General features: G+C 43.7%; 2 protein-coding genes across 5 annotated transcripts in view; one reads left to right on the top strand and one right to left on the bottom strand.

Annotated features, from left to right (window-relative positions):
* Positions 1-12,306, bottom strand: part of LOC147461895 (pentatricopeptide repeat-containing protein At3g12770-like) — a 141,801-nt gene that overhangs the window by 38,525 nt on the left and 90,970 nt on the right. The window lies entirely within an intron of this gene.
* The window catches only part of LOC147461896 (transcriptional activator DEMETER-like), an 81,182-nt gene that overhangs the window by 42,283 nt on the left and 26,593 nt on the right, over positions 1-12,306 (top strand). For 2 of the 4 annotated variants that reach the window (XR_015187651.1, XM_086509360.1), the window contains exons 11-14: positions 7,057-7,139; positions 7,264-8,376; positions 8,475-8,511; positions 8,582-8,639. Coding sequence is in view for 1 of the 4 variants with exons in the window: in XM_086509360.1 (XP_086365486.1) it covers positions 7,057-7,139; positions 7,264-8,376; positions 8,475-8,511; positions 8,582-8,639 (1,291 nt within the window). In the remaining 3 variants the exon portion in view is untranslated. The remainder of the gene's footprint in view (positions 1-7,056; positions 7,140-7,263; positions 8,377-8,474; positions 8,512-8,581; positions 8,640-12,306) is intronic. The other 2 variants (XR_015187652.1, XR_015187653.1) reach the window with 1 other exon arrangement.

Genomic DNA, 12,306 nt, shown 5'->3' with positions numbered 1-12,306 from the left:
GCCTGGTTAACCTGTTCCCTTAATTGTGACAAATAATCCCTGCCATAATCTTGGATAACTGATTGAACACGCATAACAAAACGAAACCAAGCTATGTCCATGTCAACATACATCTAGGAGAGCAAAGGCGGGATGATATTCACAATCATAGTGCGAAAAGGCTCATGCTTGAGATAAGCATTGCTGATAGAGCTTCTTGCAGTTATGTTCAATCGTGTATGTGTGAGGGTCTACCTCAGACTTGGAGATTGTCCACTATTATGCCCATCTTCAAGGCACGTGATCCTGTGGAGCCTGGAAACTACCATACTATTATGATTGGACACACATTGACATGGTTGCATGTATCTATCCTTGAGCAGGAGTTGAGTAGATGTGCAGAGAGTGAGGGCATACGAGCAGTTCAGAAGAGGCTCCTCCACTCTTGACCATATTCTGACACTCAGAGCCATCATTGAAGAGGGTAGGGCACATGGGAGACGGATTTATTGTAGCTTTGTGGATTTCCGCAAAGCATTTGACATGGTGCCTAGAGCCAGATTGATGCATAGACTACAGGAGATGGGAGTGCCCATTGAGTTGATTTGAGGGATCATGGCTCTAAATAGATCAATGGTGGGCATGTACGCACTTCAGAGGGGATATCTGATTTAGTTCACTCCACTATTGGAGTGAAACAAGGTTGTCCATTGTCTCCTACTCTATTTGGTATGTATATAGAGAGGTTACATTAATAGAGAGGGTGATAGAGGTGCCAGTTGGCAAGGACATGGATTCCATTGCTGTTATATGCTGATGATATTGTGTTAATCTCTGATTCACCGGAGGATATGCAACGACATTTGGATGATTACATAGCTTTGCGAGGATAGTGGATTGTCTATAAATGATGGTGTTTAACACCACACCATAGTGGATAAAGAGATCAACACCTACATTCACTGTGGTCAAGAGACTGTGGAGTACACGGATGCACACACTAATCTTGGGATAGTCTTCACTGGGCCAAGGTTTTCTCTAAAGAGAGCAGTAGAGACTAGATTGACGAGAGTATATGCTGCCTTGGGAGGATTGGAGAGGATGTGTTTGCCGGTTCAATTCTAGGAACGACGAACAAAGCTCTGGCTCTTTGATACCTTGGTAGCTTTAGCTATGCTCTATGGGGTTCAAGGTTTGCGGACCCTCTGTGGATTAGGATGGGTGGAGAGGTATGGAGAGACCCTTGGTATCTATGATCTCTCCGTTGATTAGAGAAAAGGCCTCCGTGTCACACGAGATCATTAGAGCGGAGTTAGCAGCCTCCTCTATGGAGATAGAGGCGCTTACCAGATCAGTCTCCTTCATGCACAGCTTATGAAATATAGAGATAGATATGCCAGATGGGCCCTTGAGTCCTCCAGATAGTTAGCTTTACAGGGGGACACATCATGTTGGTATGCACAAATGTTATCATGGTTCTCGACACGTGGCTTTAGCATTGACAGCTTGCCTCCCTTCGAGTACTCCCTTGATGCACCATCGCTATCTCTTACACAAGTGGAGAGTACTAGACTCATTTGCTAGGGCCTGACCAAAATGGACACCAGGAGGACATGGATAGAGCTGACACAAAAGTTGGGCACGAAGATGGCTTTCTATAGAGAGCATCTTCTCCGACTCACAGGGGATGGGTTTGTGATTCGACCCAAGTATTGGGATACACATCTATCTCATGGATTACTGTGAGACATTGTTCAGATACATACATCTTTACATCAGCTTGAAATTAAGACAAGTAGATTCATAGGGATACCAGCTACTAGCACCGTGAGCCATTGTTCACATACATCTTCACACCAGCTTGAGATTGAGACTGGTAGATTCAGAGGGATACCAGCAACTAGCAGGATATGCCGCCAATGCCATATAGAGCCAGAGACGGAGATGCATTATATGCTAGTGCACAGTCTATTACGAGATACGAGGTCGCTTCCACTCTCTATTCAAAGAGGGCTCTGGACCCTTCTCCAAAGTCATGAGCTATGAGGACCAGAGATGTCTTGGACTATGTCTACTTGAGTTACAGAGACACAAAGATAGTTTGCTGAGGAGATCTGGAGAGGACAATCCTCGAGACAGATTACGGATTTCTTCACACTAGACTCTGGACAGATGGAGGAGCAGCCATCAAGAGAGAAAGATGGAAGAAAAGCTTTAGAGTTGTGACATCAATTGTTTCTTGTTCTAATGTGCAAACTGGCCCTACATCAACGTATAGATGGAAGCTATGGAATTGGATGAAGAAGAAACGACAAGAGAAGAAGGAGATGGAGGAGGAGTTCATTTTTGCCCTAAAAAGCACAAAACGTGCTTTTTGATGCTTTTCTATCTTGGAGAGCCTCTAAAAATATCTTCAACGGTTGAGAATTTGAATATGCAACAAAAGTCAAAGTTAACCTCTTGACGAGCCCTACGCATTGATGCGAACGGATTTTGATTTTGAAAATTTTGAGAAATTAGGAGTTTAAGCAGCAAATTACGGTTTCTGCAACATTGCTCACAATTATTTTTTGAGTGCTTTTTGTAGACTCTAGATAATCGGATGGAGGAACTTGGCAAAATTCCAAGCATGGGAGATGGAAAAGCAACAAGAAGAACCACCTGTTTGAAATTTTGATTGAGATTTTGAATATTGTTTGAGAATACTCTTTGAAATGGATTTTATATGTTTTGAACTTGTCTTGGTGCCGATTGAGATTTCTTGATTCTTGTTTTGATGCTTGTTTCAATGATTTTAGGGGAAACCTTTGGATCACTCATGAATCGGACCTTCATCTAGGAGAAATGTTAAACAAAAAAAAATGTGATTAAAGATTGTACTCTGTTGATGCAATATAAAGAAATACCGAAAGGAGCGCCAAGATTTGGGGCCAATACTCTCAGGGGTGGAATTCTGCCACTCCATGCCGCGTGTCGTCTCTCTCTCTCTCACTTCAGTTGTTATTGAAGTGCTAAAAGTCTGTTCGGTCTGTTCTTTTCTATTGGTACGTGGTGTCCGTCTTGTGACAGTGGTATCAGAGGCGTGTGCTTTTCTGAAAGCATACCGATCCTACTAAAGAGCAGACAGAGCAAGATTGCACTTCCAAAGCTCACTGGAAATTTTAGCTTCGTGCTTCGACCCCGGACTTAGCCACTCCCCACCCTTCATACATCGCGGATCGGGCGCACTCCCGTCTTCACCGCTCATGTCTTACAGGTCATAAGCCAAAAAGATCACTTGCAAAAGAAAGATCCAAGATTTGTTTCGAGTCACCGTTTTTTTTCTCAAAAGTAGTGCCATGTAGATGTTGATGTCTATAGCTACCACGCCACACACTCCAAGGACTTGGCAAGCTTTCAAGAAAATTTTTGCCCGAAGTTATACGGCTTTTGACACCTTCCTTCAGAGTGAAACTTCTGGCAGAGTGGGGTATCCTGAAATGCTTGCCATGGAAACCCTAGCAGATTATATCTTGAAATTTCTCGACAACTCTCAGTAGATGTCTCTTCTCTAGCTGATAACCTTGGAGGTCTGGTGTGACTACTATATCTTGGGACTACCATCATCGCCAGAGGAACACTGTTTGTCCAAGAGCTGATGGACCATGCTGTGGTTGGCTACGACCTTATGAAATCTAGCCCTAATTTTTGGTGCAGGTTTCAGGATGGAAAAGTCAATCGACTTTTCGAGCTCGGCTGATGTCGAGATTGCTTTTTTAAGTTCGAATTTTTTCTGAGAATCTGTTTGAGAACTTGTAGGGTGTTTGTGTTTGGAATTTGTTTAAAATGGATGGTATCTGTTTTGAACCTGTCTTGGTGCCGATTTGAACTGTTTAACTCTCGTATGAATACTGGTTTCATTGATTGGTGATTTTATTCCCGGGTGGAGAAGTGAGAAATACTGTTTTGGTATTGTTTGAACCTCGGAGCGACGCAGGCCGATGCCTGGGGAGCGTTTCGTTGTATGCTTGAAAACCTCGGAACGACGCAGGCCCATGTTTGGGGAGCGTTTCGTTTTATGCTAGAAAACCTCCAAACGACATAGGCCGATGCCTGGGGAGCGTTTGGTTTTATGCTTGAACCTCCAAGCGACGCAGACTGCGGTCTGGGGAGCGTTTGGTTGTACAGTCCTCTGAGCTCATGGCCCGGACCTTATTAGGTTATTTGCGGGGGGAGTGACGAGGTAGCTATTGAGTAACTTCATATCGCAGACCGTTTGTCTCGGGGGAGTGCTCAACGGCACTGTTTGTTGTGTCTTGTAACATGCATATGTGAGCATTTGTGTTGCATTGTGATGTGCCAACCACTAAATATTCCTAATTGAATGAGATTGCTTGGGTATGTAATTTTAGTGCATCAAGACACCTGTGGAAGATCAGTGTGGTCTGGGTGTGATGGCTAATTTTACTATGCTGGAATATCAAGAGTTCCGATTTGGACGAAAGGAGAAGCCAACTCCTTGATCAAAAGAGCCGAAAGGAGAAGCCACCTCCTTAACAAAAAGAGAAAACTGATTGTCCCTCGGAATGTCCCTAGGAGTGACCCGCGGGAATTTTTCAGCTAACTTGAGTTGTTTTGTAGATATGCTGTAATCACGAACGATTACTTTCTTTCAAGAAGGGGGGATGTCACAAACTGTTGACGTGTCAAGTCACTGAAGAACAGAGCAAACCTTCAGATCACGGCTGAGGGGCCTAAACCCTAAGAAGAACAAACAACAGAAGAAGAAGAAGTCCTACCAACTTATGGGTACCCCGTCCGATGGGGCCCAAGTGACATAAAGGCATATAAATAAAGCAAGACCCACACACACACAACCTTGATTTTTGCAAAACGCACTGACACTGTTGACGTGGCAATTGTGCGGATTTCCGTGATTTATGCTGGTAGCTTTTGGGCATTGTTTTCGGACCAGAATTTTGAGTTTGAAGGCTTTTCATGTAAACTGCTTTTGGACCTAGGGCCTTTAAATATGAGGCCATGGACTCAATTCTTTGGCATGCTTCCTGGAGAAGGTGCAGAGTCTGGAGTACCGGCTTGTATTGTGTTGATGCAATATAAAGAAATACCGAAAGGGGCGCCAAGGTTTGGGGCCAATACTCTCTAGGGTGGAATTCCGCCACCCCGTGTCGCGTGTCGTCTCTCTCTCTCTCTCTCTCTCTCTCTCTCTCTCTCTCTCTCTCTCTCTCTCAACGAAACTCTTAAACCGGTCCATGTCGACTACGATGCGGTAGAATGTATCGTCAACAAATTCAACACCAAGCGCACACCTAGTGGACATGCCATTCTTGAGTTCAAAGACAAAGAGGAACGGCTCCGACTACTCAAGCAATCGCGTCTCCTTAGAGACACCGAATTTTGGATCGCCGAAGAACTCACCCCGACACAAATCAAGCACAAAGGCGAAGAGCTGAAAAAAGTGCGTGAAGCACGAGCCAAAGGCAAGTGGGCAGTATACCGCAGAGGGAAGGCCATCATCCAGGAGTTTCGAACTCCTAAACCCGCCCCTGCTCCTGCCCCACAGGACCCCCCTTAGACTTTGCTTTTTCTTTTGCTGGATCCTCAGTCCTTAACTGATATGTATAGATTGCCCTCACTTAAAAGAAGTGGTCGTAATGTTTGTTTTTGGTCCCATGGGTCCTATCTGACCTCCGTGGACGATAATTCAATCTATCTATCTATCTCTCGGTTCAGTTGTTATTGAGTGCTAAAAGTCTGTTCTTTTCTATTGGCACGTGGTGCCCGTCTTGTGATAGGTCACCCGAGGAGGAGGTTCCTAGCTGGTTGCTACGAGTTCTCTCCGTCGTTCCCAGCACGTGGTGCATCAATTAGGTGTCCATGGTGATGCCTACGCGTGGCTCTTGCCCAATGGTGCGTGGCCCTTGCCCGACCATGTTTCATGGCTAACATTCGGAAGGGATAAGAAACCCCCCCCCCCTTGGGGGGCCTCTGGTGCGTCGAAAAAAAGAGAAGAAAAAAACAAGGAAAAAAAAAGTGTGTGAGCCTTATCACTAGACCACTTCATAGGACAGTCATGAAGATGTTCTCATAGAGGAACTTAGCCACAATTGCAGCAGTGCAGTCCAGCAGAGTAGCTTTGACTTCAGTCCATCTTGGTGCATAATATTTAGCCATCAAGATATGCTCTGCTTTGCTAGGTTAGACAGTGGTAGGCCCAATAAAATCGATGCCCCATCTTTCAAAAGCAAGATAGGCTGGTGAATTTTAGCGAGGCCTGCTGGCCTGTGGGAGCTTCCATTTGGCATGTGTCGCACAACTTAGCATATCGAATGACATCTCTTAACAAATATGGCCACCATAAGACACTTTGTAGTGTGCATTGTGTAGTAATGTGCTCCTGAACCTATTGAGATAACTGTTTGCAATTGTTTTGCTGAGCTGTTTGTGCTAATAGCCAGCATGCCCCACGACATCAGAGATTTCCATGTCAGCACGCTGTCACATCATCACCGATCATCCATCACTACCTATTTACTTTACAGCTGCACCTTACTGGGTGCTTCAGGGACTTGGAGTGCATAGAGTATATTTACTGCTGTCCAGACTACCTGCCCTACATCAAGATGAGTTAGTGCATGCAGCGTATGATCGGGTGAGTTTCCTGGAGGAGGAGGTGACTTCAAATGAGTTACCTGCGGGGCAAGTTTGATGCTCTGCTACGAGTTAGTAGCACGTACAGAGGGATAGGCAGAAAACCTCTATCCATTGTAACCTCTCCACGTGCTCAGCGTGATGGGGCTCTCAGTTTCATGATGTTTTATCCATTTGAAATCAGATCCTGTACACAAAATTCACAGGTCGTTTCGTCAATATAACTTCATTTTGTTTCGCTTTATATTCAAACAATATACACATCTCTTTGGTCATTTGGCCATCTTGTAGGCATCAATATTACTTTCTTTGTTACTTTCTCTCTCTCTAAGTGCTTGTACATGTACAGTAGTATTCATGCACACATGCTTTTCTCTGTCATGTCTAGTATGGAATAATCCTAATTAATGACAATGTTTGAGACAGGTTATTTGTACGAAGAAATACCCCAACTGTAAGGCGTGCCCTATGCGCACAGATTGCAAGTACTTTGCAAGTGCCTATGCTAGGTATTCACAAACTGCATTGAAGTACTCCCACTCTGTTGTGCTACATGCTGCATTTTGTTCTTGCCAAGAGACAAAACCCATGTCAGTTCTTGAATTTCGGTGTTACTGTGTATTTTTTTGACAGCTCCAAACTTCTCTTGACTGAAATAAAAGATGATCTTCTCAAAAGGTTGGAAACAAGTACACAGGTTCATGCATTAACCAACTCATCAATATGCAGAGATGGCAAAGCAATGATAGATGGTGTATCAGACGAAATTTCGAGTTTCCCACACATTTCAGAAGTAGATTGTGACTCAGAACATTCCTGTTTAACATCTGATCATTATTATATTGAGGAGCCTGCATCACCTGAAACAACACATGATTCAGATATTGATGACATTGAAGATTTTCCTTCCATCTATAGAAGCTCCCATGACTTCACTAAAGACTTGCTTGAAGTTTTTTCAGGAACCACACCTACGTCTGTCGAGGCAACTCACAAATCTGACAGTCAAAAAACTAACATACAAAATTGCTCAGCAATTGTGGATAGCTCTCATCGTAATAGCTTGAAGGAAACATTCTCTGAGTCACTAACAGAGCTCTGCTCAACAACTATGCATAAAAGCTCTCATGATGACAACACGAAAGAACAATTCAACTTGAAGGGAACATTCTCCGAGTCACTAACAGAGCTCTGCTCAACAACTGTGGATAAAAGTGCTCACGATGACAAATCAAAAGAACAATTCAACTTGAAGGAAACAATCTCCGAGTCACTAACAGAGCTCTGCTCATCAACTGTGGATAAAATCACTTATGATGACAACACAAAAGAACAAATCAAGTTGAAAGAAATGTTCTCTGAGTCACTAACAGAGCTCTGCTCAACAACTGTGGATAAAAGTGCTCATGATGACAACACAAAAGAACAATTCAACTTGATGGAAACATTCTCTGAGCCACTAACAGAGCTCTGCTCAACGACAGTGGATAAAAGCTCTCATGATGACAACACAAAAGAACAATTTAACTCGACAGGAACATTGTCTGAGTCACTAACAGAGCTCTCCCCTGGCTACCACTCAGATACATTTCCTATTAAAAATGCCTCAATACACCACTCAACAGTTTGTCAAGATACATCTGTTGTAAGAGAAGCAACAGAAAATGCTATAGTTTCTTTACAAGGAGCTTACATTCCAGCCCCAAAGTTGAAAAGCATGGATCGACTTAGGACCATACATTACGTGTGAGTTGTTTATGCTTGTATCAGTTTTTTTTAAATTATTCTGGAAATCTATGGTGCCATGTCATCCAAAATCTCATTTGGCTTTGGCTATTATTCAGTTATAAGCTTCCTGATACTCATCCATTGCTAGAGCAGGTAAAGTTTTCCCCCATTCATTGTCACGAAGGTTGCTTGCAGTATTAAATGCACAAACTTCTATTTGCAGGCAGATATTCGAGAAAAGGATGATCCCTCTTTGTATCTACTTGCAATTTGGAGCCCAGGTTCCTTTCTCTACCCACCACGGCATTCAACAAACATTTATTTTGTAATTGAGACAATTTTTGAATTAGGACACGTGTCCGATATATGCTTTATGGAAACTAGCTATACAAGTATCTCTCCTTCACTTTTATTTTGGCTCAGAATTTCATCTTATTAAACTCTTCTATGAGTCTCCATTTAGACGAAAGAACCTCCGGGGGGGGGGGGGGGGGGGGGGAGGCGCAGGAGGATGGCGAGGGGGATTGAGGGAATGTAGGAAAATAATTAATTTTGTATAGAGTTGACACAAGCATTATATAGTAGATGATTAGGCAACGCAGATGATGATATACCAGGTTGATACACGTCCTCCTAGAGTTCTACCTCCTGCTCACCTAGAAGATCACCTCCGGCTTTCCTCCTCGTTTGCCTCTCACCCTCATAGAAATGAAATGAAAAGAAATGATATATTAATGCCTTCAAAAGGCCAAAATGACCTATGAGACCAATGCGTTACAAACTCGTGAATCTGATACCATATCTGGGTACATTCTAAAATAAAATCTAGAAGTGCTACTAGCTGGAACCATGTGGGGTATGTGTGATCACTGGTACAATGGGTGCCCAATACAATATATTAATGTCTTCAATAGAGAACTTTTTGTGCTCATTCAGAAGTGCCTGAGCTCACACGAGAGAGAAATGAAATGAAATGATATATTAACGTCTACAAAAGGCCAAAATGACCTATGAGACCAAACTGATTACGATGGTGAGTCTAGTACCAAGTCTGAGTCAAACAAAGAAAACTACAAACTAGAAACTAAGATAGGAGTGCTACCGACTCCTATGGGTGGCTGGTAAGCTGAGCAATGGTATAATGCCACAAAGGTACAAAATGGGGATAAGTGTCACCATGATACAATATAGCAGTGGCATGAAGTCTATCCTGGTCGACACTCTGGGTGTCGTGCTAGAATCCTGTGGATCCTCTACTGCAATCTCCGTCGGTGCTGCGTGGCTCCCCTCCTCAGTCGTGGTCGTCTCGATCTCCCCAACTCTATAGCTCGGTCAATGAGAGTACCACTGGTGTGTGTATGGGTGGGAACCGAGCTCTGTGGTTGTGGTGGCCCCTCTGCCTCTGTGGTACTCGGACTAACGAAATCTGAGATGCATCTCTGGGACTGTCTCTGTCTATGCCCTCTCAGTAGAGAGTCTGTAACAAACTTGGACACTCCAAGTCAAGAATCAATCACGACAGCACCAAAATAACCACTTCAAAACAGTTCACAATTCACAATAGATTTGCACTGGCCCGGAGGAGTTCCGTGCCTAGAGATATTGGCCCCAAAGACTGGCGCCCCTTTCGGTATTTCTTTATGTATTAATCAGTGTTCAAAGTACAAGTGTGGATCGGGTCTCACTCTCAGACTCTGCGTCCAGATGCTCTGCAGAGTGGGAGCCCAAACCACATATTTAATTTACAAGGGATGCCAAAAGCAGAGCCCCAAAAGCTTAAAATAAAGCACAGTTTTCTTTCTCTCTCACAATCTCTATGGAGCTTCAAATAAAGCAAAAGATTCTCTCTCTCTTTCTCTCTCAAATTGCGTAGAGCCAAAAAGCAAATTGGCTGTAGAAAGCAGCTCCGCAATTTCCGGGCCTTGCCGTACGGTGCCACGTCAGCATACCTCCGCAAATTTCGGGATTCAGCCTTGCTGCCCTTAGGGTTTAGGGTTTCTGGCAGGTTTTAGGGTTAGGGTTAGGGTTTTTGGCAGATTTTAGGATTTGCAGGTTTTAGGGTTAGGGTTTCTAGCAGCAATTAGCGTTTCAGTTCTGGGCAGCCACGTCATCACTTTGTGATATACCCCCCTCTTGAAAGCATTGTAATCGCCCTCAATTACGCTTGCAAAACAGACAGAGGCCATAAACCGTCTTAGCAGACACTGACTGTTAGTACCTACGTACTAGGAACACACATCTAGCACATGTACCAATCAACAGTCACATCACACGACATCACATGACATTCAACATTCATTCGGATCTTAGACCATGATTTATCGGCAATGTAGCTAGCAATAGCATCTAGATCCAATCGGGACCTCATCAATGTGCGATTGACTAACCCCTATTGCAACCATGTCTATTCGAGTTCAATCAGACCAAAATGCTGCAGTCATTTCGTCTATCAGTTCCTGCACTTAAAAAGAAGTCAAGAACAAATCACTATTATAATCAGGAATTCCATTTCATAAAGACATCCAGCAGAATACTGTCAGCTCTCAGTATCCCTGAAGCTCAAAGAGACATCAATGACTTTAGTATCAAAATCAAGGCATCTGTTGACAAAGGAGCGGAGTAACTCCCCTCTTGTGCATCCCACTGCACCAGATCTCCGGCCAAGCTGAATTCTGGGTTCCATTTGGAGTAGACTATCCTAAACCAAAAGCCTCGAGGTAAAGTTTCACAATCTGAGGAGTATTTGCTAGGTCTTCCTCCTCCATCCACTTCGCATCCAATGCAGGATAGTTCTTGAACTTAACGAAGAACCGCCTTCAGACTTTACCTTTATTCTTCGTATCTTTATGTGCCAAAATCTGTTCAGGAACCAGGATCTCCTCGTTTTCTTCCACTTCAGGTTGCTCATCAAGCTCCCCATCATCAGGCACATCACCTTTGAAAGGTTTCAAGAGACTCACATGAAATGCATTGTGAATCCTCTAAATATCAGGCAGTTTCAATCGGAAGGAGACATCATCTATCTTTTCAAGATCTGGAAAGGTCCGTAGTATCGCATACTAAGCTTTGGAAAAAGCCTCTCCTTTCCGTTTTTCTTTCTCAGGCGTGCCTTCTCAAAACATAAGAGCATCCAATCATCCTCCTTTAATTTCAAGTCGCGCCGATGGCGATCCGCTGCCTTTTTCTGTCGTTCTTAAGATTTCTGCAAAGTCGCGCGAACCTTGGCAAAAGCCGTATCTAAGCCTCGCGTATATTCATCCGCTTCAAAAATCTTATCTTTCGTGCTTAGGAAGGGTGGAACCTTCGCAGCACCTTCAACAATCTCAAATGGTGCCTTCCCCGTTGAAGAGTGTATCGTGTTATTGTAAGCAAATTCCACCAAAGGTAGGTACTTTTTCCATTGAGTCTTCTGATCGGAGATATAAGACTTCAATAAATCTAGAACCACTGACTTGGCAATCTTAGATTGCCCGTCAGTCTGCGGGTGGAACGATGACGAAAACTGCAACCGCGTGCCAATGTTCTCCCAAATTGCTTCAAAAACAAACTCGTAAATCTGGGGTCCCTGTTGGAGACAATCGTCTCAGGCATGCCATGTAATCTAAAGATCTGGGCCACAAACAGTCTTGCTTAAGTGATCCGTCTTGACTGTCTTCTTCATTGGAATGAAATGAGCCTGATTGCTAAATCTGTCAATAACAGTCCAAATACCATCGTGACCACTCTGTGTTCTCGGGAGATCAAAAATGAAATCCATTGCAATACTTTCCCAGGGGCGGGTGGGTATGGGTAAAGGCTGTAACAATCCCTGTGCTTTATGCCTGTCAAGCTTGACCTTCTAGCATACAAAGCAATTGCGTACAAACTCTTCCACATCCTTTTTGAGTCTCGGCCAAAAGAAGTATCTCTCTACCCCTTTCATGGTGGTAGCAATGCCGCGGTGACCCG

This window comes from Adiantum capillus-veneris, chromosome 3, assembly GCF_014529385.1.
Source record: "Adiantum capillus-veneris isolate H3 chromosome 3, ASM1452938v2, whole genome shotgun sequence".
Taxonomy (NCBI): domain Eukaryota; kingdom Viridiplantae; phylum Streptophyta; class Polypodiopsida; order Polypodiales; family Pteridaceae; genus Adiantum; species Adiantum capillus-veneris.
This window is presented reverse-complemented; position numbering and strand designations above follow the sequence as displayed.